The sequence below is a fragment of the Saccopteryx leptura genome, chromosome 2, assembly GCF_036850995.1.
Source record: "Saccopteryx leptura isolate mSacLep1 chromosome 2, mSacLep1_pri_phased_curated, whole genome shotgun sequence".
Lineage (NCBI taxonomy): Eukaryota > Metazoa > Chordata > Mammalia > Chiroptera > Emballonuridae > Saccopteryx > Saccopteryx leptura.
In genome coordinates this window covers 286,766,753-286,788,621 of record NC_089504.1, presented here as the reverse complement: position 1 = coordinate 286,788,621, position 21,869 = coordinate 286,766,753, and the positions used below count along the sequence as shown (strand labels likewise).

Below are 21,869 nucleotides of genomic sequence, written 5' to 3'. Positions count from 1 at the left end.
TGCCTTTTACTTCTTTTTCTTTCTTTTCTTTTTTTAAATTAGTGACAATATAAAGCTCCCGCTTATCAAGGTTTTTTGTTTTTTTTTTTTATTTCTTTTGTGAGACAGACAGAGAGGGATAGATAGGAAGGACAGACAGGCAGGAGGGAGAGAGATGAGAAGCATCAATTCTTCGTTGCGGCACCTTAGATGTTCTTTGATTGCTTTCTCATATGTGCCTTGACCAGGGGCTCCAGCAGAGTGTGTGACCCCTTGCTCCAGCCAGTGACCCTGGGCTTCAAGCTAGTAACCTTTGGGCTCAAGCCAGTGACCATGGGGTTATGTCTATGATCCCATGCTCAAGCCAACGACCCCGCGTTTAAGCCAGATGAGCCCATGCTCAAGATGGCAACCTCGGGGTTTCAAACTTGGGTCCTCTGAGTCCCAGTCCAATGCTTTATCCACTGTATCACTGCCTGGTCAGACTCTTACTTTTTTTTCTTGCCCAATTGCTCTGGTTAGGAATTTCTTTTTTTTTTTTTTTTTACAGGGACAGAGAGAGAGTCAGATAGGGACAGACAGACAGGAACAGAGAGAGATGAGAAACATCAATCATCAGTTTTTTGTTGCGACACCTTAGTTGTTCATTGATTGCTTTCTCATATGTGCCATGACCGCGGGCCTTTAGCAGACTGAGTAACCCCTGCTGGAGTCAGTGACCTTGGGTTCATTCTAGTGAGCTTTTTGCTCAAGCCAGATGAACCCGCGCTCAAGCTGGCAACCCCGGGGTCCCGAACCTGGGTACTTGTGCATTCCAGTCCGACGCTCTATCCACTGCGCCACTGCCTGGTCAGGCAGGAATTTCAATAGTATGATGCATTGAAGTTGCAAAACTGAGCATCCTTTCCTTGTCTGGACGTTAGGGGGAAAGCACTGTCTTTTATCATTGAAGTTTGTTAGCTGTGGGTTTTTACATATGGTCTTTATTATGTTGAGGTAGTTTCTTCTATTCCTAGACTGCTGAGAGTTTTTACCATGTGTTTTATCAATTTCATTTTCTGCATTTACTGATATAATTATGAGATTTACTTATTTTTTAGCCAACCGATGAGACTGATTACATTAATTAATTTTGGCATATTAAATAAGTCTTACAAAACTTCTTGGTCATAGAATCTGTTTACTATTTATTTACTTAACCATTTATTATTATATTTTTACTGTTCTTACCAGCCAAATTCACTTCTACTTCTATGCCTTACCTTATGTTTCTTTCTTCTGTGATCAAAAATGTTTTCTGCTTTCCTGCTTATTCTCAACATATATAAATTCACCAAATGCCATGATTTTCCCAAGTGCCATTTGTAGGCCATACACATCATAATCATCTTGAGGGCTTATGACACTCTCCTGCTAACTCCATAACCTAACGCCCTCTCCCCATTAAGGCTCTAAAACCCAGCTTAGGAATACCATGGTTTCAATACTCCTTATGAGTATCCACCAAATGGCTTTAAGACTGAATATTTCAGCCTGACCAGGCGGTGACGCAGTGGATAGAGCGTTGGCCTGGGATGCGGAAGACCCAGGTTCGACACCCCAAGGTCGCCAGCTTGAGCATGGGCTCATCTGGTTTGAGCAAAGTGTGGACCCAAGGTCGCTGGCTTGAGCAAGGGGTTACTCAGTCTGCTGAAGGCCCACAGTCAAGGCACATATAGGAAAGCAATCAATGAGCAACTAAGGTGTCGCAACGAAAAACTGATGCTTCTCATCTCTCCCCGTTCCTGTCTGTCTCTATCTATCCCTCTCTCTCTCTCTGTCTGAAAAAAAAAAAAAAAAAGACTGAATATTTCAGAAAAGAAAAGAAAAAAAGGAAAAGGTATGGCATTTTAAAATATGGTTTATGATCATTTAACCTACAACAATAGAATGTTCAGTTTCTGGGTTTTTTTTGTTTGTTTCTTTTTTAATAAAAATAGCATCAGTTACTATATCATTTTTAGGGATCTACCTATTTGTTTATTTAGTGAGAGGAGGGGAGATAGACTCCACCATGTGCCCTGAACAGGATCCACTCAGCAAACCCCGTCTGGGACTTGAATTAACTCAGCTATCCTCAGTGCCTGAGGCTGATGCTTGGACCAACCAAGCTATCCTCAGCACCAGGGAGGACGCTCAAATCAATCGAGCCACTGGCTGTGACAGAGGAAGAGAGAGAGAGAAGGGAAAGAGGGAGGAGAAGAGAAGTAGATGGTCTTCTCATGTGTGCCCTGACTGGGGATTAAACCTAGGACTGAACCCAGGATGTGGGCACACGGGGCCGGTGCTCTATCCACTAAGCCAGTGTTTTTCAACCAGTGTGCTGTGAGACATGATCAGGTGCGCCGTGGGGAAATTAAACATGGGTCCCCAAACTACAGCCCGCATGCCGGATATGGACCGCGGAGGCTATTTATCCGGCCCGCCGCCAGCCGCCTCCATCTGAACATAAACATTCCCTTCACAATCCCTCCAGCTATCAGTGACAGGAAGAGTGGAGGCACAGGACCACTAGCAATGAACCGATAGTAGGCCGCCTCTCATCCACACCCAGGAAGGTCCCCGCTCGGGCTCCCGCGCACTTGTCATTGTGTGGCCGCAGCGAGTAGTTGAAGCTGCTACTCCTCCCCATGGTCCCGATTTCTAATCCTGGTCAGGACTGGAGGTAAATGTTGCCACCACTAGATGAAGCCTCAGCCTCAGCTGGTTATGTCTATCCTGATGGTGTATATAGATATTTGACCTTTTTCTTTTTAAAAGAGGCCCCCGCAGAGGGTGATGTACAACGCATCACAATGCATCACAATGTTATCTAACTTTAAAGCTAAAGTTTGCTGATCTTTCTTTGGACAGTTTTTGGTTATCTGTTGCCAAGGAGTTCCCCATTCTGGCCAACAAAGCTATTTTGACATTGCTCCCGTTTTCAACCACATATCTATGTGAGCTGAGCTTCTCAAGCTTGACTGCGATAAAAACTAAAAACAGAGAGAGACTGAGAACTGTTGAGGAAGAGCTTCGTGTGTGTCTTTCTACCATTCCAGCCAGGATATCCCTTTTGTGTTCATCGAAACAGGCCCAGGTTTCACACTAAGTAAGTATAAATACATTTAGAAACTATATTATTAACTATATGTATAATATGTACTGTGTTAGAGTGTCGTTTTGTGTCATTTTGGTAGGTGGTGTGCCCCAGGATTTTTTTTTTTTATTTAATTTTTTTTTTTTTTAAGATTTTTTTTTACTTTATTTATTTATTTTTAGAGAGGAGAGAGACAGAGAGGGAGAGAGAGGGAGAGAGAGACAGAGAGAGAGAAGGGGGGAGGAGCTGGAAGCATCAACTCCCATATGTGCCTTGACCAGGCAAGCCCAGGGTTTCGAACCGGCAACCTCAGCATTTCCAGGTCGACGTTTTATCCACTGCGCCACCACAGGTCAGGCTTTTTTTTTTTTTTTTTTTGAGAAAGAGAGATGGTAGTAGATGGCGAATAAGAAACAGGTTTCTGCGAAGGGAGGGGAGGGGGCTCTCAGAGGGAAGAGAGACCCGTGCACAAAAGAGGTCCTCAGAGGGACCAGAGAAAAGTCCCGAGAGAGGGAGAAAGAGAGAAAGAGTGAGGGAGAGGCGCCCCCGGGGGTCAGGCAGGAGGGAGAGAGAGTTGGGAGTCCACGGAGAAGGAAAGATTAGGAATAGAGGTTTTAGGTGAGGTTTCTCTGGCCAGAAAAAGACCTGCGCAGTGAAACAGGCGGCACAGAGATTAAGGACAGGTGCGCGAATAATTAGAAGACATGTAAGAGATCTCCAATCAGTTCCCAGCTTTTCTGGCGATAGTTAAATTGGTGAGAGTGTCAACACCGAAAGTCCCTTCAGGAGGCTAATTGAGTGGGCTCTGTGGCCTGGCCACAGCAGAGAAGAACAGTTTCTTCTTCCCTAGGGAGGGAGATTCCTGTGCCTCAACAGCTGCACTCAGTTCTCGGAGTGGTCAGACTTGAGCATTAGCGTCCTAAAAACTCAAGGTTCAGCCTCGGACGAAAGTGGATGTGCTTGGGGACAAGCACACGCACTCAGACAGACGGAAAAGACTTCCCTGATGTAGCTACGGTTTCGGACAGGGAGTCTCGGAGGAAAGAACTGAGAGGAATGCTGGAGGCAGGGGACTTACCGCACCGAGCGCCGAAGTGGGTGGAAGTCAGAGATCCTGGTTCTTTCTCGGAGGGGAGGGGAAAGGAGCGGTCCTTGCGGACTTCTAATTCCTTCCGGGTTTTCAGCACCAAAATGTAAGGTATTTTTCCCCGCCGAGAAGGAAGGAACGGGCCAGAGCCACAAAGTGTGGAATAGCAAAAGGCTTTATTGAGTTCAGAGCGCACATCCCGCCCATCAAGGTTCCCTGGCCCCGAGGAAAGAAAGATGGAGGAGAGATGGAGGTCAGGGAAGTTGCCCAGGATTTTGTAAATGTAAAAAATGTGCCGCGGCTCAATAAAGGTTGAAAATCACTGCACTAAGCCAACTGGCCAGGGCTAATTCGTTAACTTTTATTACCATATCACATTTCATTGTGTACAAATCTACAATATATTTATTTCTTCTGATAATCTAGGACATTTCCATTTTCTATCTATTATAACTAACCTTACTACTACTTTTCCAAAAAGTGTTTTCTGGTGTTGCCCAAGAGCTTTTCTAAAGTATCTAAAAGGAAATTGATAGATTATATACTAATGATTTGCAACATTTTTTTGTTTGTTTGTTGTTATATATTCTGGATACCAAAAATGCATAAATTATGTTATAAATTTCTCCTCTCTAGCCTGACCTGTAGTAGCACAGTGGATAAAGCATCAACCTGGAATGCTGAGGTTGCTGGTTCAAACCCCTGGGCTTGCCTGGTCAAGGCATATACAAGAAGCAACTACTATGAGTTGATGCTTCCTTCTGCTCCCCCACTTTCTTTCTTCCTCTCTAAAATCAATAAATAAAAGCTTTAAATTTTTTTTCTTCTGTTTGTAGCAAGTCTTCATATGTTTGTCAGATGTCTGATGAATAGAAATTCTTAGTTTTAATATAATCTATCAATTTTTACCTGTACCCCTATGGTTGTTTTGTGGGTTTTTTTGAGAGAAAGAGAAAGAGAAAGAGAATGAGAGAGAGAAAGAGAGAGAGAGAGAAGCAGAGGAGGGTAGCAGAGGAGAGAAAGGGAGAAAGAAGCATCAACTCGTAGTTGTGACACTTTGGTTGTTCATTGATTGCTTCTCATACCTACCTTGACCAGGTATGAGCCAATGACCCTGTGTACAAACTGGATGAGCCCGTGCTCAAGACAGTGACCTCAGGGTTTCAAACCTGAGCCCTCAGCATCCAGGTCAGTGCTCTATCCATTTCACCACCACTGGTCAGGCTAGTTATTGCTTTTGATACCTTGTTTGTGAAATCCTTTCTGTCAGCAAGGTCATGAAGTTTCTCCTTCCATATCAGCATTTCAAACATTAAACTTTTGCTTTTTAGATTTATGTATTTAATCAATTGGGAATTAATATTTATTGATTTTTTTTTCTTTTTAGAGAGAGGAGAGAGGAGAAAGGGAAGGGGACAGGAAAAGAAGCATTAATTTGTAGTAGTTGCTTCTTCCGTTTTTGTTTTTTTTTTGTATTTTTCTTAAGTTGGAAACGGGGAGGCAGTCAGACAGACTCCCGCATGCACCCGACCGGGATCCACCTGGCATGCCCACCAGGGGGCGATGTTCTGCCCATCTGGGGCATTGCTCTGTTGCAACCAGAGCCATTCTAGCGCCTGAGGCAGAGGCCATAGAGCCATCCTTAGTGCCCGGGCTAACTTTGCTCCAATGGAGCCTTGGCTGCGGGAGGGGAAGAGACAGACAGAGAGGAAGAGAGGGGAAGGGGTGGAGAAGCAGATGGGCGCTTCTCCTGTGTGCCTGGCCAGGAATCGAACCCGGGACTCCTGCACACCAGGCCGACGCTCTACCACTGAGCCAACCGGCCAGGGCCAGTAGTTGCTTCTTGTATGTACCTTGATGGACAAGCCCAGGGTTTCAAACCAGCAACCTCAGCATTCCAGGTCAATGCTTTATCCCCTACTCCACCACAGGTCAGGCAGGAATTAACTTTTGTATATGGGGTAAGACAGAATCCAATTTCATTTCCACTCTTAAACAATTCAAACTTACTGAATATTATTTTCTTTCTCTATTGGTATACAGTGCTAACTCTGTCATATAGCTTACATACGTGCATGGGTCTATTTCTCATACTCAGTTCCATATGAGCTTATTAACGTGGCATATCTTGAAATTAAGTCTTGGGAAAAATTCATTACTTTATTCAGTTAATTCCATTCCTATGGATATACCTCAGAGAAATCAGTGTCCATATCCACCAGTAGATATTAGAGGAATAGTAAGAGCAGCATTTTTGGATAATAGCTTCAAACTGGAAATAACCCAACAGTAAAATGGAAAAAATGTATTATCTACAAACAATGGATTACTACACAGTAAGAAAACAAAGGTAACTACAGCAACATGCAACAACAAAGACAGTTTAACATGTGTATGTTGAGCAAAAAGGGTAAGACACAAAAACATTCATCTTGAAAATTCCATTTCAGTGAATTTCAGGAAGAATAAACTAAACTATATTGTCTACAGTTACATAGTTAAATGGTATAAAAACAGGTAAAGATGTGGTTACCTAAAAAGTCAGGAGATTGACTACAGTTATAGGTGGGAAGCAGTTTATGACTGGAAAGAAATACAAGGTGCTGGTGCTAGCAGAGCTCTATGTAGTCATTTTATGGGTATTTATAAAAAAATTTTAAAACTGCTTACTTACATTTATATACTTTCTCTTGTATATATCCTCCTCACTCCCCTCATATTTCCTAAAGTGCATTAATCAGCCTCGAATGACCTTTTTTCTTTAAAGTATGGTAGAACTCTCTTTTAAACTGTCTGGTCCTAGTGCTTTCTTTGTGGAACAATTTTAAATTATAGAGTCAATTTACATAAATAGAAGCACTCAGGCTATGTTTTCTAGAGTAGGTTTCTTTCCTAGAAATATATACATTTCAACTGAATTTTCCAATCTGTTGGGCATAAAGTTCTTCTTTTTAATTTTACTGATTTTAGAAAAAGAGGAAGAGGGAGAGGAAGGGAGAGAGGAGGGCAGGAGAGAGAAAGAGAGAGAAATAGAGAAATATCAATCTGCTCCTGTATGTGCCCTGACTAGGGATTAAAATGGCAACCTTGATGCTATCTGGCCAAGGCTAAAAAGTTCTTACAGTAGTCACTTTATAATCTTTCATATATATCTTTTTAAAAATTCCTTACTCTACTATTCACTTTCTCTTTCTTTACTGATTAATCTTACCAGAAGTTTGTATATTTTACTAGTTTTCAAGAAACCTTGGTCTTCAGTGATTATATTGTACTAAAGCTTTATTTTCTTAATTCCATGTATATGTTTTATTTCTTTTCTTTACCATATTGTGGCTTATTCTCTTGTTTTACTAATTTTTTAATTGAACTTCTAAGTTCATGAACTTTTAAGCATTTAAAAAGATAATATAAACATTAACGCCTATGAACCTCATTCTAAGTATTGCTTTAGATATAACACATAAGTTTCAGTATGTAGCATAGTATTTAGTTTTAAATATTTTTATTATGATTTCATTTCTTACCCAAGTTTAAAAAATTTACCTTTCTTCCTACAGAACCAGAAGTTGAACCCAGTCTAGAACTCATTGTATAACCATTATACTATTCTTTTGAACTCTGGTTTGTTATTAATCACAAATAGTGACCAAACTCTTTAACATGACACAGATGACCTTCTGTATGATCTGGTCCCAACCTTTTCTCTGGACTCTTCCATCACCATACTACTCTAATTCTTTGTGTTTTAAACACAAAAGGTTTTTCAACTCCCCTGAAACTTCCATGCATTTTCACGCTTACCAGCCCGTGTATGTTCCAGCTTTGCTCCTTTAAATAACAGATTATGTCCACTCTTGATATTTTAGCTTAATCATTACTTCCACAGGAAAAATAACTTCTATGATATATCTTTATAACACTAAATAACTTTATAACAGCACTTAAGACTATAAGATCCGTGAGGAAAAGAAATAAATCTGTATTTGCTTATACTGTATCTATCCTCAGCATGTGGAATAAACAATTATACAATAAATACTTTCTTTTTTTTTTTTCTTTTTTTTTTTTTTTTACAGAGGCAGAGATAGACAGGGACAGACAGAAAGGAACGGAGAGAGATGAGAAGCATCAATCATTAATTTCTCGTTGCACGTTGCTACTTCTTAGTTGTTCATTGATTGCTTTCTCATATGTGCCTTGACCATGGGCCTTCAGCAGACCGAGTAACCCCTTGCTGGAGCCAGCGACCTTGGGTCCAAGCCAGTGAGCTTTTTGCTCAAACCAGATGAGCCCGCGCTCAAGCTGGCGACCTTGGGGTCTCAAACCTGGATCCTTCCACATCCCAGTCCAACGCTCTATCTACTGCGCCACCGCCTGGTCAGGCACAATAAATACTTTCTGAATAAACAAATGAACAAACTCCTGATACATAACAAGTACTATATAGTAGGTTCCAGTTAGAGAAAGGTGAAAAACTGGCTATCTCTGGGAACTCACTCTGTCATGTCCCTACCTGTACAATCTCTTGAGAGTAGCAATTGTATCTTTCTCTTCATGATGTTATCAAATTTCAGAATATAGTTTCATGGAAAATAAATATTTAATATTGCTGACAAAGACACTAAAATTTATCGAGACAGAAAAGCTTATATGAAATAAAGCCTCTTCTCTTTGAAGCACATTTCCTTTGTAAAGTGAATGATCAAGATATTATAAACTGTCACTTTTCTATTACCTTGAAGGCAGAAATCATTCTCTTTGCAGAATGATTTTAAAGCTACAGTAATTAAACCAAAATAACACTGATACCAAAACAAACTGATGGGAAGAGAATATAATAATATAAAAAAATACTCTCAGATCCAAAGATATAAGAATTTAGGATATGATAAAGTTGTAATTTCAAATAAGTAGGTAAAGGATAAAATAAGTAGTAGTAAAATCATCATTTAAAACTATAAAAAAAGCCTGACCAGGCAGTGGTGCAGTGGATAGAGCGTTGGACTGAGATGCCGAGGACCCAGGTTCGAGACCCCGAGGTTGCCAGCTTGAGCGCGGGCTCATCTGGCTTGAGCAAAATAAAAAATGCTCACCAGCTCTCTGGATCAAGCAAGGGGTTACTCGGTCTCCTGAAGGCCCGCGGTCAAGGCACATATGAGAAAGCAATCAATGAACAACTAAGGTGTCGCAACGAAAAACTGATGATTGAGGCTTCTCATCTCTCTCCGTTCCTGTCTGTCTGTCCCTATCTATCCCCCCCCTCTGTCCCTGTAAAGAAAAAAAAAACTATAAAAACATTAAATCTTTTTTTAAGTTAAATCTTTTTTTGTCTGACTGGCCATAAACATAACATTAACTTATACCTTATATGAAAGTAAATTTCAACTGATTTGATAAAGTTTTACATGTAAAAAGTAATATGTAATCAAAAAGGAGAATAATTAAATTATGATATATTCTTGGCATAGAATAGGATAATTCATATATACTAATGAAAAGATCTCCAAGATACATGAAGAGAATAGTTAAGCTACAAAATTAAGCAGACATGTTACCAATTACATAAAGAACAGCTCTGCTTACACACATATTTATAAATGCATAAGAAAATGTATCAAAGGACATACAACAAACTGTCTAAAACTTTTACCCATGAGAAGAACAGGTTTGGGAGGAATGAGATCATGTAAATGAATTTGAACTTTTTCCCCCCCTTCTTTTCCAAATGAGAGGAGGGGAAATAGAAAGACTCCTGCATGTGCCCCAACCAGGGAGGGCCATGTTCTGCCCAACTGGGGCCATGCTCACAACCCAGCTACTGTTAGTACCTGAGGTGGAGGCTCCATGGAGCCATCCTGAATGCCCGGAGTAAATGCACTCAAACCAATTGAGCCTTGACTGTGGGAGAGGAAGAGAGAAAGAAAGAGAGAGAGAGAGAGAGAGAAAAGGAAGAGGGGGAGGGCTAGAGAAGCAGATGGTCATTTCTCCTGTGTGCCTTGTGACCAGGAATTGAACCCAGGACATCCACATGCTGGGCTGATGCTCTACCACTACGCCAATCGGCCAGGGCAGAATTTTAACTTTTTTTGTTTTTTGTATTTTTCCAAAGTTATAAGCAGGGAGGCAATCAGACACATTCCCACATGCACGCAACCAAGATCCACTCAGCATGCCCACCAGGGGGTGACGCTTTGCCCATCTGGAGCGTTGCTCCATTTCCGAAGGAGCCATTCTAGCGCCTGAGGTGAAGGCCATGAAGCCATTCTCATCACCCGAGCCAACTTTGCTCAAGTGGAGCCTTGCTGCAGAAGGGGAAGAGAGAGATAGAGAGAAAGGAGAGGGGGGAAGGATGGAGAAGCAGATGGGCGCTTATCCTGTGTGCCCTGGCTGGGAATCGAACCCGGGACTTCTACATGCTGGGCCAACGCTCTACGGCTGAGCTAACCGGCCAGGGCCCAGAATTTTAACTTCTGAATCAGTAAATTTCTAGTTCTAGCCTGACCAGTGGTGGTGCAGTAGATAGAGCTTTGCCTTGGGATGCTGAGGTCCCAGGTTCAAAACCCTAAGGTTGCAGGCTTGAACACAGACTCATCTGGCTTGAGTGCAGGCTCACCAGCTTGAGCACAGAGTCTTCAGCTTGAACATGGGATCATCAACATGATCCCATGGTCACTGGCTAGAAAAAGCAGTCACTGGCTCAGCTGTCAGCCCCCAGTCAAGGAACGAATGAGAAGCAATCAATGAACACTAAAGGGCTGCAACTATGAGTTGATGTTTCTCGTCTCTCTACCTTCCTTTCTCTTGCTTAAAAAATAAAGAATTCTAGTTCCACTGATTTATTTACAAGTATGTATTCCTCACAAAAAACATTTAAATCCTATATTTTCTCTAGAAAAAAAAGCATTTTTTTAATAGATGCATAGAGAGATACGAAAAAGTCTCTATGTATTGGATTCTCCAAGGTAGATAAGAGATAAAGGATGATACTTCAACTGTTCTGTTGATGTATGGGAAGAAAATATAAAGAAAATAAAATGTCAAAGAACAGACACAAAAATATTCTGAATGTATAAGTATTTAAAAAGTAGAAAAAATAGCCTGACTAGTGGTGCGCAGTGCATCAATAGTTGAACTAGGTTGCTGAGGTCCCAGGTTCGAAACCTCAAGGTCACTGGCTTTAATGTGGGCTTGTCCAGGTTGACAGCAGGTTCACAAGTTTGAGCACTGCAGCACCAGCTTTAGCCCAAGGTCACAGGCTTGGCTGGTGCCCCCAACCTCCCATCACAGCACAAATGAGAAGCAATCAGAAAAGAACTAAAGTACCAAAACTACAAACTGATGCTTCTCATCACTCTTCTTTACTGCCTGTCTCTCTCACTTAAAAGAAAGAAAAAAAAGCGCGAATCCCTAAGATTTACTTTAAAAAAAAGAAATAGGCAGGAAACAGAAACAAATACTACTTTCTAGTACCCAAATAAGTGCAAATTGAAACACGTAGGATGTAACACTTAGGAAACATATTTCACTTATATTGGATTGATCAAGATTAAAAAAGATAACATTCAGGGTAGATAAGGGTAGGGTAAGTAGTATACAACTATTACTTTATAATGTTAGTAAAAGTACAAACAGGTGTGGCTTTTAAGAGGGCAATTTAAAAATATATGCTAATGTATTATAGACAAAATGTGCCTAGCATTTTTAATTTGTATTTCTCTAATTATGAACAAGGATTGTAATGTGAGAATAACCACGCTTTATTTAGTAAAGCTAAAGCCATTTAAAATTGGTGAATATTGTATTGATTCATTAAAAAATATCAAACTCTCAAAGAAAGAAATGGTTGCATACAACCCTGGACGATAGCACAGCTGGTTTAGAGCAGTGGTAGTCAACCTGGTCCCTACCACCCACTAATGGGCATTCCAGCTTTCATGGTGGGCGGTAGCGGAGCAACCAAAGTATAAATAAAAAGATAGATTTAACTACAGTAAGTTGTTTTTTAAAGATTTATTCTGAGAAAATCCAACATAAAGTACTTGGTAAGTAATTATTATTATATGCTTTAACTTGCTGTAACTCTGCTTTATAAATTTTATAAAGTAAAATTACTTCCCTACTTTATAAATCACCATTACTGTGGAACCAGTGGGTGGTTAGAAAATTTTACTACTAACAGAGATACAAAAGTGGACGGTGGGTATAAAAAGGTTGAGTACCCCTGGTTTAGAGCACTGTCCCAACACGTCAAGGTTTTGGGTTTGATCCCCAATTAGGGCACATATAGATGTTTCTGTCTGTCTCTTTCTTTCTCCCTGCCTCTCTCTCTAAAATTACTAAATAATTTTTTTTAAATGGCTGGATATATAACAAAAGAATTAAGTGGTCTTTTTTGTGTGTGATTTTTGGCTTTCTGCTCTATACCTTTCAGAAAAAAGTAAAAATATAAAAAGAAAATTATGAATAAATCTAACATGCAAGAAGATTTAAAAATGTACCTGATAAGAGGAAAAGTTTAGAGCACAGTAGAAATAAAATAATGTGATAGTAAAAATAATTCCACTCACATAGCTATATACGGGATAAAATACATAATCTCTCTGGGCATTATTAATTTCCTCATCTGTAAAGTGAGGGGCTTGAACTGGATCACTACATCCCCTTTTACTTTTTATTTATTTATAATTTTGGACAGCCATCAGAACACTTTTATTTTTTAATTTTTTTGTGACAGAGAGAGAGAGAGAGACAAAGAAAGGGAAAGATAGGGACAGACAGACAGGAAGGGAGAGAGATGAGAAGCATCAATTCTTAATTGTGGCAACTCAGTTGTTCATTGACTACTTTCTCATGTGCCTTGACCAGAGGGCTACAGCAGAGCAAGTGACCCCTTGCTCAAGCCAGCAACCTTGGGTACAAGCTGGTGAGTTGTGCTCAAACCAGATGAGCCCGCATTCAAGCCGGCAACCTCAGGGTTTCAAACCTGGGTCCTCTTTGTCCCAGTCCAATGCTCTATCCACTGCGCCACCGTCTGCTCAGGCAATAAGAACACTTTTAAATAGAACAGAGAACAGATCTTATATAATAAAATGTTTTAAGAATAACTGAATTATACAGATGCATAGATTTGTTACATTTGTATAAAAGCTCGTTTCCTATATTCAGATAAAATGTTAAACAAGGAATTACCTTTTAGTATTCTCTTGTTCTTCTTGTTCTGGGAATGGCTTCTGCTTTTTCTTGGCCTGTTCTTCTAAAAGCCAACTTTTCCTCTTTAATCCCTTCTTATGTTCTGAATTCAGGTTTACACTCTGAACAACAGCTTCAATGACATCTGTCACTGTATCAGGACCAAGGTGTAGTGCTGCTCCTTCTTCACTTTCATTCAATTTTGGGCTGACAAACTGGGTAGCCTGGAATGCTTGCATTGATACCACAGCCTGGAGAGGACATTTCCGAGGTCGACCTGGTCTGCGTTTCACAAAATTATTTCCTGTCCTGGCCTGTCTTTGAAGTTTTTTGGCTTTTAAAATTTTATTAACATGGTCCAGGTTTTTCTTGGTGGCCAAGATTTTGTCATAATTGCACATTTTCCGAGCTTGGCGCTGCATAGCTTCCACTACACTTCTCCTAATATGATGAGGGGAACAGCTGCTTGGCAACTTTTCAGAAAGGAGTGAGATGCTATTACTGCAAGGGGCATTGGGGACTGCAGGCACTAGAAGGCTGTCTGGTTTTCCCAGGGTTCGCTCCTTGTTGTGGCTATGGCCTGGACTGGAGGAAGGTGGCACAGAGGCAGATGCAATCACAGCATCAATATTTTTCTCCAGAGGCTCTTGGTCCTCATGTTGTACCATCCGCTGCAGCAAACTATCCACAGAGTCATCCCCAGAAGGTACCAATCTTGGACTTCGAGAAGGAACTCCATTCACTAAATAAGATGACAAATTACATATAGATAAAAATTGAACGCAGCTAGTTAAAACAACTTTTTAGGCATGACAAAAGACAAGGAATACTGCTCTATTTTTTTCATAGCAAAATTAAACATCATAATACCATATGCATCTGTCTTTCAAAAGCAAGCTGATAGTTTACTTTTCTGAATAGGGTATATTAGAGTAACCAAAATAAATTCAAAATTGGCCCATATTTCCCTAATAATATGTGGGTTAAAACACAATAATTCTCTCTCAGAAATGAGGAGCAGAAAGAAATAAGAGTTCATTTCTTCAAAAATGAATGTCCTGTTAAAAACCTGACAGTTAAAGCAATCTTGAAAAAGATGTAAATTTTAAATATAGATGATATTGCTAAATCAGTACTTTTTCTGACAATGTTTTAAGTGCAAAGGAATAAAAGTGAAACTCTCTTCTTGGGCAAAGCTTTAAAATTAGAATAAAAAACATCTGTGCTCTCTCCCTCCGAGGAGCATATGCCCACTTTTCCCTTCTTCCTCCCCTCAGGCATTTCTCTTTCTCTTAAGCTCCCCTTATTTTGCTTCTATAACTTGTTTTCTTTCTTTTTCTTTTTTTATTCTCTTCTTTTTTATTTTCAGTAAGAGGAGGGGAGGCAGAGAGACAGGCTCCCAAATGTGCACCAACTAGAATCCACCCGGCAAGCCCACTAGGGGGTGATGCTCTGCCCGTCTGGGGCATTGCTCCAACACTCAGCAACCAAGCTCTTCTTACAGCTTGAGGTGGAGGCCATGGAGCCATCCTCAGTGCCAACGGCCAAATCACTCCATCCGAACCATGGCTGCAGGGGGGCGGAGAAAAGCGAGAGGGGGAGGGATAGAGAAGCAGATGGGTGCTTCTACTGTGTCCTGACGAAGAATCGAACCCAGGACACCCACATGCCAGGCCGATGCTCAACCACTAAGCCAACTTGCCAGGGCCTGTAACTTGTTTTCTAAAGCCCATTTCTTCTACCTTTGTGACAGAAAGAATAAAAAAAAAATCTGTACAAATTAGTTCAGAAAGAATATATGCTGACAGTAAGAATAGAAAATAAGTAGTAACTTCTTATCTTAGTGGCTCAATGATTTGGTAATCTTTGTTTCTTCAGATACCGCTCAGCAGCTTTTTATGACTATAATTAATGTGGGAAATGCTCAACTCCTCTGGCAAGCTATGTTAGTTTTACATTATAAAAATCAGATCATGATTAGCCACTTCCCAAGATGTTGGTTTACTACTAATGATCATGTCATACTTTCCCAAAGTCAATCAATGATTTCTTATCTATACGACTTTAAAAAGTATAGTATTATAGATATTCCATTAAAAGCACCAGGCAAACAAACAGACCAACAAAAAAAAACACATACATACATACATACATACATATATACATAAATACATACATAAATGCCCCAGGCATTCTATATTTCAATCTCATCAGACTACATTGGAATTTTTCTCAAATTATCAATAACTTCCTTCAAATAATCTCTAATAGTCTTGTTTAAATTCAGTATTTTTTTTAAAATTTCAAACTTTCTATTTTATATCACTATTTACTAAAATCCTTCCTCCACCTGACCTGGAACTAAGGTCTGGATCAAAGTTCCTGCAGTTGACACAGAATGACCCAAGATAATTTTCTACAATTGTAATTGGAGGATCATGGGTAATCATTCTTTCTCCTTCCCAAGTTTATGTAGACACAGGCATGGAATGCAGTTCCATTTTTCTCCCCTGTAAGTTGATGTGTTTTTCTGATTATTTCCCTGTCTCTAATAGTCTACTATGCTCACAGAAATTATTTTTCCCTGTATATGCAAATTGTACATTTATAAGTGAAAATAATATGTTAATGATGTTAACCTTAAAAAATCCTGCTCCCGCTGTTTCTGTGATACTATACTTTATCTTCCAATTACTTGTCATACCATTAAATTGAACTCTAGAGGTCCTCAATCCCCAGTACTTGTGTTTTTTGTTGTTGATTTTTTAAGTGAGAGAGACAGAGAGAGGGACAGACAGACAGGAAGGGAGAGAGATGAGAAGCATCAATTCTCCTTTGCTTTCTCATATGTGCCTTGATTGCGGGGCTCCATCCAAGCTAGTGACCTCTTACTCAAGCCAGTGACCATTGGGCTCAAGCCAGTGACCACGTGGTCGTGTCTATGATCCCACACTCAAACTGGAGACCTCAGGGTTTCAAACCTGGGTCCTCTGCGTCCCAGGCCGACGCTCTACCCACTGCACCCCGCCTGGTAAGGCCATCTCCAGTACCTGTAATTTACCTTTTCTACTAGGAACAACTTTATTTAATTTTTTTTTTACAATTTATTATTTTTTACATTTTATTTATTCATTTTTTTTAGAGAGAGGAAAAAGATAGAAATAACAGAGGGAGGAGCAGGAAGCATCAACTCCCATATGTGCCTTGACCAGACAAGCCTGGGATTTCGAACCAGCGACCTCAGTGGTCCAGGTCGACGCTTTTACCCACTGCACTACCACAGGTCAGGCCTTATATGTCTAATTTAAATGATCAGAATATACATATTAATTTTTAATTTTATGTGAAAATAATCAAACTGAAAACTTATCCCTTCCTTTTTCCCAACCTTCAAATGCTGTAGTTTATCAACTTCCCTAGTTCAACTCCTTTTCTTGTTTCAAATCTATACTCTTTCTTTGGCAATTCATTAAATTATTATCTATATTCTAATGACACCTGAATTTCCATTTTATGAATATAATTTTTTCTAATTCTCTACTTTTGCATGTTTTATAGATTTCTCAAACTCTTATTTACAATTTAATTACCCCCTCCTCCTTTAACCTTGCTCTTCCTCCTGATTATCTATTTCAGTGAATGATATCATAAAGCCAACTATATTCCAAACAGACTTTAAAACAAAGGCTGTAATAAGAGAAAAGGACATTATATGATGATAAATGGATCAACCCAACATGAGAATATAACCCTTAAAAACATTTATGCACCCAATATAGGAAAACCTGAATATATAAGCAAATACTGATGGACATACAGAGAGAGAGAGAGAGAGAGAGAGAGAGAGAGAGAGAGAGACAGTCACAGGAGAAGACTTTAACATCCAATTGATAATAATGAATAGGTCTTTCAGACAGAAAATCAAGATAAAAACAGGGCTTGTAATGATGACACATTAGGCCAGATAAATTTAATTGGTATTTTCAGAGAATATCTCCCCAAAGTGGCAGAATTTACATTCTTTTCAAATACTCATGGAACATTTTCAAGGACAGGCCACAGGTTAGGCTAAGAAGTAAGTTTCAATAAATTTAAGAATATTAAGATCAAGATATCATTCTCGCCCTGGCCAGTTTGCTCAGTGGTTGAGCATTATCCCAGAGTGTGGAAGTCCTGGGTTTGATTCCCGGTCAGGGCACACAGGAGAAGCACCCATCTCTTCTCCACCCCTCCCCCACTCACTTCTCTCTCCTTCCTCTCCTCCTGCAGCCATGGCTCGATTAGAGCGAGTTGGCCCGGGCACTGAGGATGGCTCCATGGCCTCCACCTCAGGCACTGAAAAATGGCTCTGGCTGCAATGGAGCAAAGGTCCCAGATGGGCAGAGCATCACCACCTAGTGGGCTTGCCAGGTGAATCCCAGTCAGGGTGCATGCGGGAGTCCATCTCTGCCTCCCCTTCTCACACTAAAAAAAAACACACAAAAAAAACCCAGAAATCATTCTCCAACCAGAATAGTACGAAAGTAGAAATCAATTACAAGAAAAAAACTGAGTAACACAAAAGCATAAGGAGGCTAATCAACAAATGGTGCAACAGTCAGATCAAGGAAGAAATCAAAAGATACTTTGAGACAAATGAAAATGAAAACACAACTCCTCAAAATCTATGGGACATAGTGAAAGTAGTCATGAAAGAAAAATTCATAGCAATACAAGCCTACCTCAACCTAAAGGAACTAAAAAAACCCCACAAATAAGGCCCAAAGTGAGTATAAGGAAGAAAATATATAATAAAGACGAGAGCCTGGCTGGATAGCTCAGTTGGTTAGTGTATCGTCCCAAAGCACAAAGGCTGCCAGTTAAATCCCTGATCAGGATACATGCAAGAACAGCTTGATGTTCCCCTCTCTCTCTCCCCACCCCCTTCCTCTCTGGCTAAAATCAATAAATAAAAATTAAAAAAAAAAAAACTTAGAGCGGAAATAAACAAAACAGAGTCTAAATATACAATAAAAATATCAATGAAATTGAGGGACAGTTCTTTGAAAAGGTGAACAAAACTGATAAACCTTTAACTAGACTCATCATGCAAAAAAAGAGAGGACCAAAATAAAACCACACATTAAAAAGAAAAAGGGAAAACTGATAGTATAAAAATACGAAGGTTAGAGGGTCATCCCAATACACCAAGGTTGCTGGTTTAACTCCCAGTCAGGACATATGCAAAAATCAACCAATGAATACACAAGTAAGTAGAAGAAAAAATTGATGTTTTACTCTCTCTCTCAAAACAGTAAAATTTTTAGAAAACATTATAATTATACACCAACAAATTGGACAACTTGGAATACATAAATTCCTAGAAACATACAGTCATCTAAAACTGAATAAAAAAGAAACAGAAAATCTGAACCGAGACTGTTAACGGCTAATAAAATCAAATCAGTAATCAAAAAACTCTCAACAAACAGAAGTCCTGGACCAGATGGCTTCATACGTGAATTTTACCGAACATTCAGAAAAAAATGAACACCTGGCTTTCTCAAACTATTCCAAAAAATTCAAAAGGAGAACAGGCTGCCAACCTCATTTTACGAGACAGTATTACCCTGATTTTAAAAGCAGATGAAAACATCACAAAAAACATGTTATAAACCAAATTCAACAATATATTAAAAGGATCATATACCATGATCAAGTGGCATTTATTCTTGGGATACAATATGAGTTCAGTTTCTGCAAATCACTTAAAAGTGATACACCACATAAACAAAATAAAAAGTAAAAAGATGCTGAAACGGTATTTAAAAAATCAATACCCATTTATGATAAAAACTCTCAGCAAAGTAGAAATAATAAAAATATATATCAACACAATAAAGGCAGTACATGACAAACCCATAGCTAACATCATTCTTAATGGTGAAAAGCTAAAAGTGTTATACTTAAGATCAGGAAAAGACAAGGATGTCTATTTTCATCACATTTATTCACTATAGTATTAGAAATCCTAGACACAGCAATAAGACAAGAACAAGAAATAAAGGCATCAAAATTGGAAAGGAAAATATAAAACTGCCATTATTTGCAGGTGACATACTACAAGAACCCTATAAGATTCCAGCAAATAACTATGAAGACTAATAAATGAATTCAGTAAAGTAGCAGAATGTAAAACTAATATTCAGAAACTAGTTGCATTTTTATGCACTAATAATGAACTATCAGAAACAGAAATTAAGAAAACAATCTTATTTACAATTACATAAAAAAAATACCTTTAACCAAGAAGGTGAAAGTCCTATTCTCTAAAAATTATACAATAGTGTATAAGTTATATATTGTGCTCATAGATAAGGAAGAATAAACATTGTTAAAATGTCCATACTACCCAAAACAATCTACAGATTCAGTGCAATTCCTATAAAAATATCAATGGTATTTTTCACAGAACTAGAACAAATAATTCTAAAATTTACATGGAACCACAAAACACCCAAATAGACACAGCAATCTTGAGAAAGTATAAAGTCAGAAGTATAAAACTACCTTGATATCAAACTATACTTACAAGGCTATAGTAATTAAAACAACATGGACTGGCATAAAAACAGACACATAAAATGATGGAACAGAATAGAGAGCTAGAAATAAATCCATACCTATCTGGTGACTTAACCTATGACAAGAGGAAAGAATATACAATGAGATAAAGACAGTCTTTTCAATAAATGGTATTGAAGAAACAGATATATGCAAAAAAAAAAAAGAAAGAAAGAAAGAAAAGAAAGGAACTAGATCAGTTTCTTACACCACATACAAGAATAAACTGAAAATGAATTCAATACATATGTGTAAGACCTAAAACCATAAATCTCTTAGAAGACTGGCAATACACTCTTTGACACTGGTCTTAGTATTATCATTTTGGGTATCTCCTCAGGCAAGAGAAATAAACAAACAAAATAGGCCCTGGCCAGGCAGCTCAGTAGATAGATCATCGGCCTGGCATACGGAGATCCCAGATTTTATTCCTGATCAGGGCACACAAGAGAAGTGACCATCTGCTTCTCTTCCACTCCCTCTCCCCTTTCTCTTCCCCTCCTGCAGCCAGTGGCTCTATTGGTTCAGATGCCAAGGATAGTTCAACTGGTCCCACAGATTAGCCTCAGGTGCTAAAAATAGCTTGGTTGATTCAAGCAGGAACTCAGACAAGGATTGCCGGTGGATCCTGGTCAGGGTGCATGCGGGAGTCTGTCTTACTATCTCCCCTCCTCTAACATGAAAAAATTAAAAAATAAAAAATAAACAAATAAGACTGCATCAAACTAAATAAAAAGATAGCCTAATAGATGGGAGAAGACTTTCACCGATAATACATCCAGTCAGGGGTTAATATCCCAAATATATAAAGAGCACATACAACTTAACACCAAAAAACATCAAAACAATCCAATTAAAAAATGAACAGAGGACCTGAACAGACATTTCTCCAAAGAAAACATACAGATGAACAACAGACATGAAAAGATGCTCAACGTCACTACTCATCGGAGAAGTGCAAGTTAAAACTACAATGAGCTGGCCCTGCCGGTTGGCTCAGTGGTAGAGCCTCGGCCTGGCGTGCGGAAGTCCCGGGTTCGATTCCTGGCCAGGGCACACAGGAAAGGCGCCCATCTGCTTCTCTACCCTTCCCCCTCTCCTTCCTCTCTCTCTCTTCCCCTCCCGCAGCCGAGGCTCCATTGGAGCAAAAGATGGCCCGGGCGCTGGGGATGGCTCTATGGCCTCTGCCTCAGGCGCTAGAGTGGCTCTGGTCGGGACAGAGCGACGCCCTGGATGGGCAGAGCATCGCCCCCTGGTGGGCGTGCCGGGTGGATCCCGGTCGGGCGCATGCAGGAGTCTGACTGCCTCCCCGTTTCCAGCTTCAGAAATATACAAAAAAAAAAAACTACAATGAGCTATCACCTTCAACATATTAGAATGATTATCATCAATCAACAAACAAGTATTGACAAGGATGTAGAGAAAATGGAACCCTACTTGTATGTAAACTATTGGTGGAATTGTAAATTGGTGCAGAACTATGAAAAACAATATGGAGATTTCTCAAAAATTCAAAAATAGAACTACCATGTGACCCAGCCATTTCATTTCTGGGTATTTACTCAATGACATTCAAAACACTAATTCAAAATGATATATACATCCCCATGTTCACTGCAGTGTTATTTACAATATTTAATATATGAAAGGAATCTAAGTGCCCATCCATGGAAGAGTAAATAAAGAAGATTTGGCCTGACCAGGCAGTGATGCAGGACATAGAGCATCAGATTGGGACACGGAGGACCCAGGTTCAAAACCCCAGGGTCGCTGGCTTGAGTGTGGGCTCACCAGCTTGAGCATGGTGTCACTGGCTTGAGCCCAAAGGTTGCTGGCTTGAGCAAGGGGTCACTCGCTCTGCTGCTGTCCCCTGGTCAAGGCACATATAAGAAA

The 21,869-nt window shown here is 39.6% G+C and overlaps 1 protein-coding gene across 3 annotated transcripts in view; it reads right to left on the bottom strand.

Annotated features, from left to right (window-relative positions):
- ASH1L (ASH1 like histone lysine methyltransferase) overlaps positions 1–21,869 on the bottom strand; it is a 324,062-nt gene that overhangs the window by 164,409 nt on the left and 137,784 nt on the right. For all 3 annotated transcript variants that reach the window (XM_066362231.1, XM_066362230.1, XM_066362232.1), the window contains exon 5: positions 13,374–14,115. In XM_066362231.1, the coding sequence (XP_066218328.1) occupies positions 13,374–14,115 (742 nt within the window). The remainder of the gene's footprint in view (positions 1–13,373; positions 14,116–21,869) is intronic.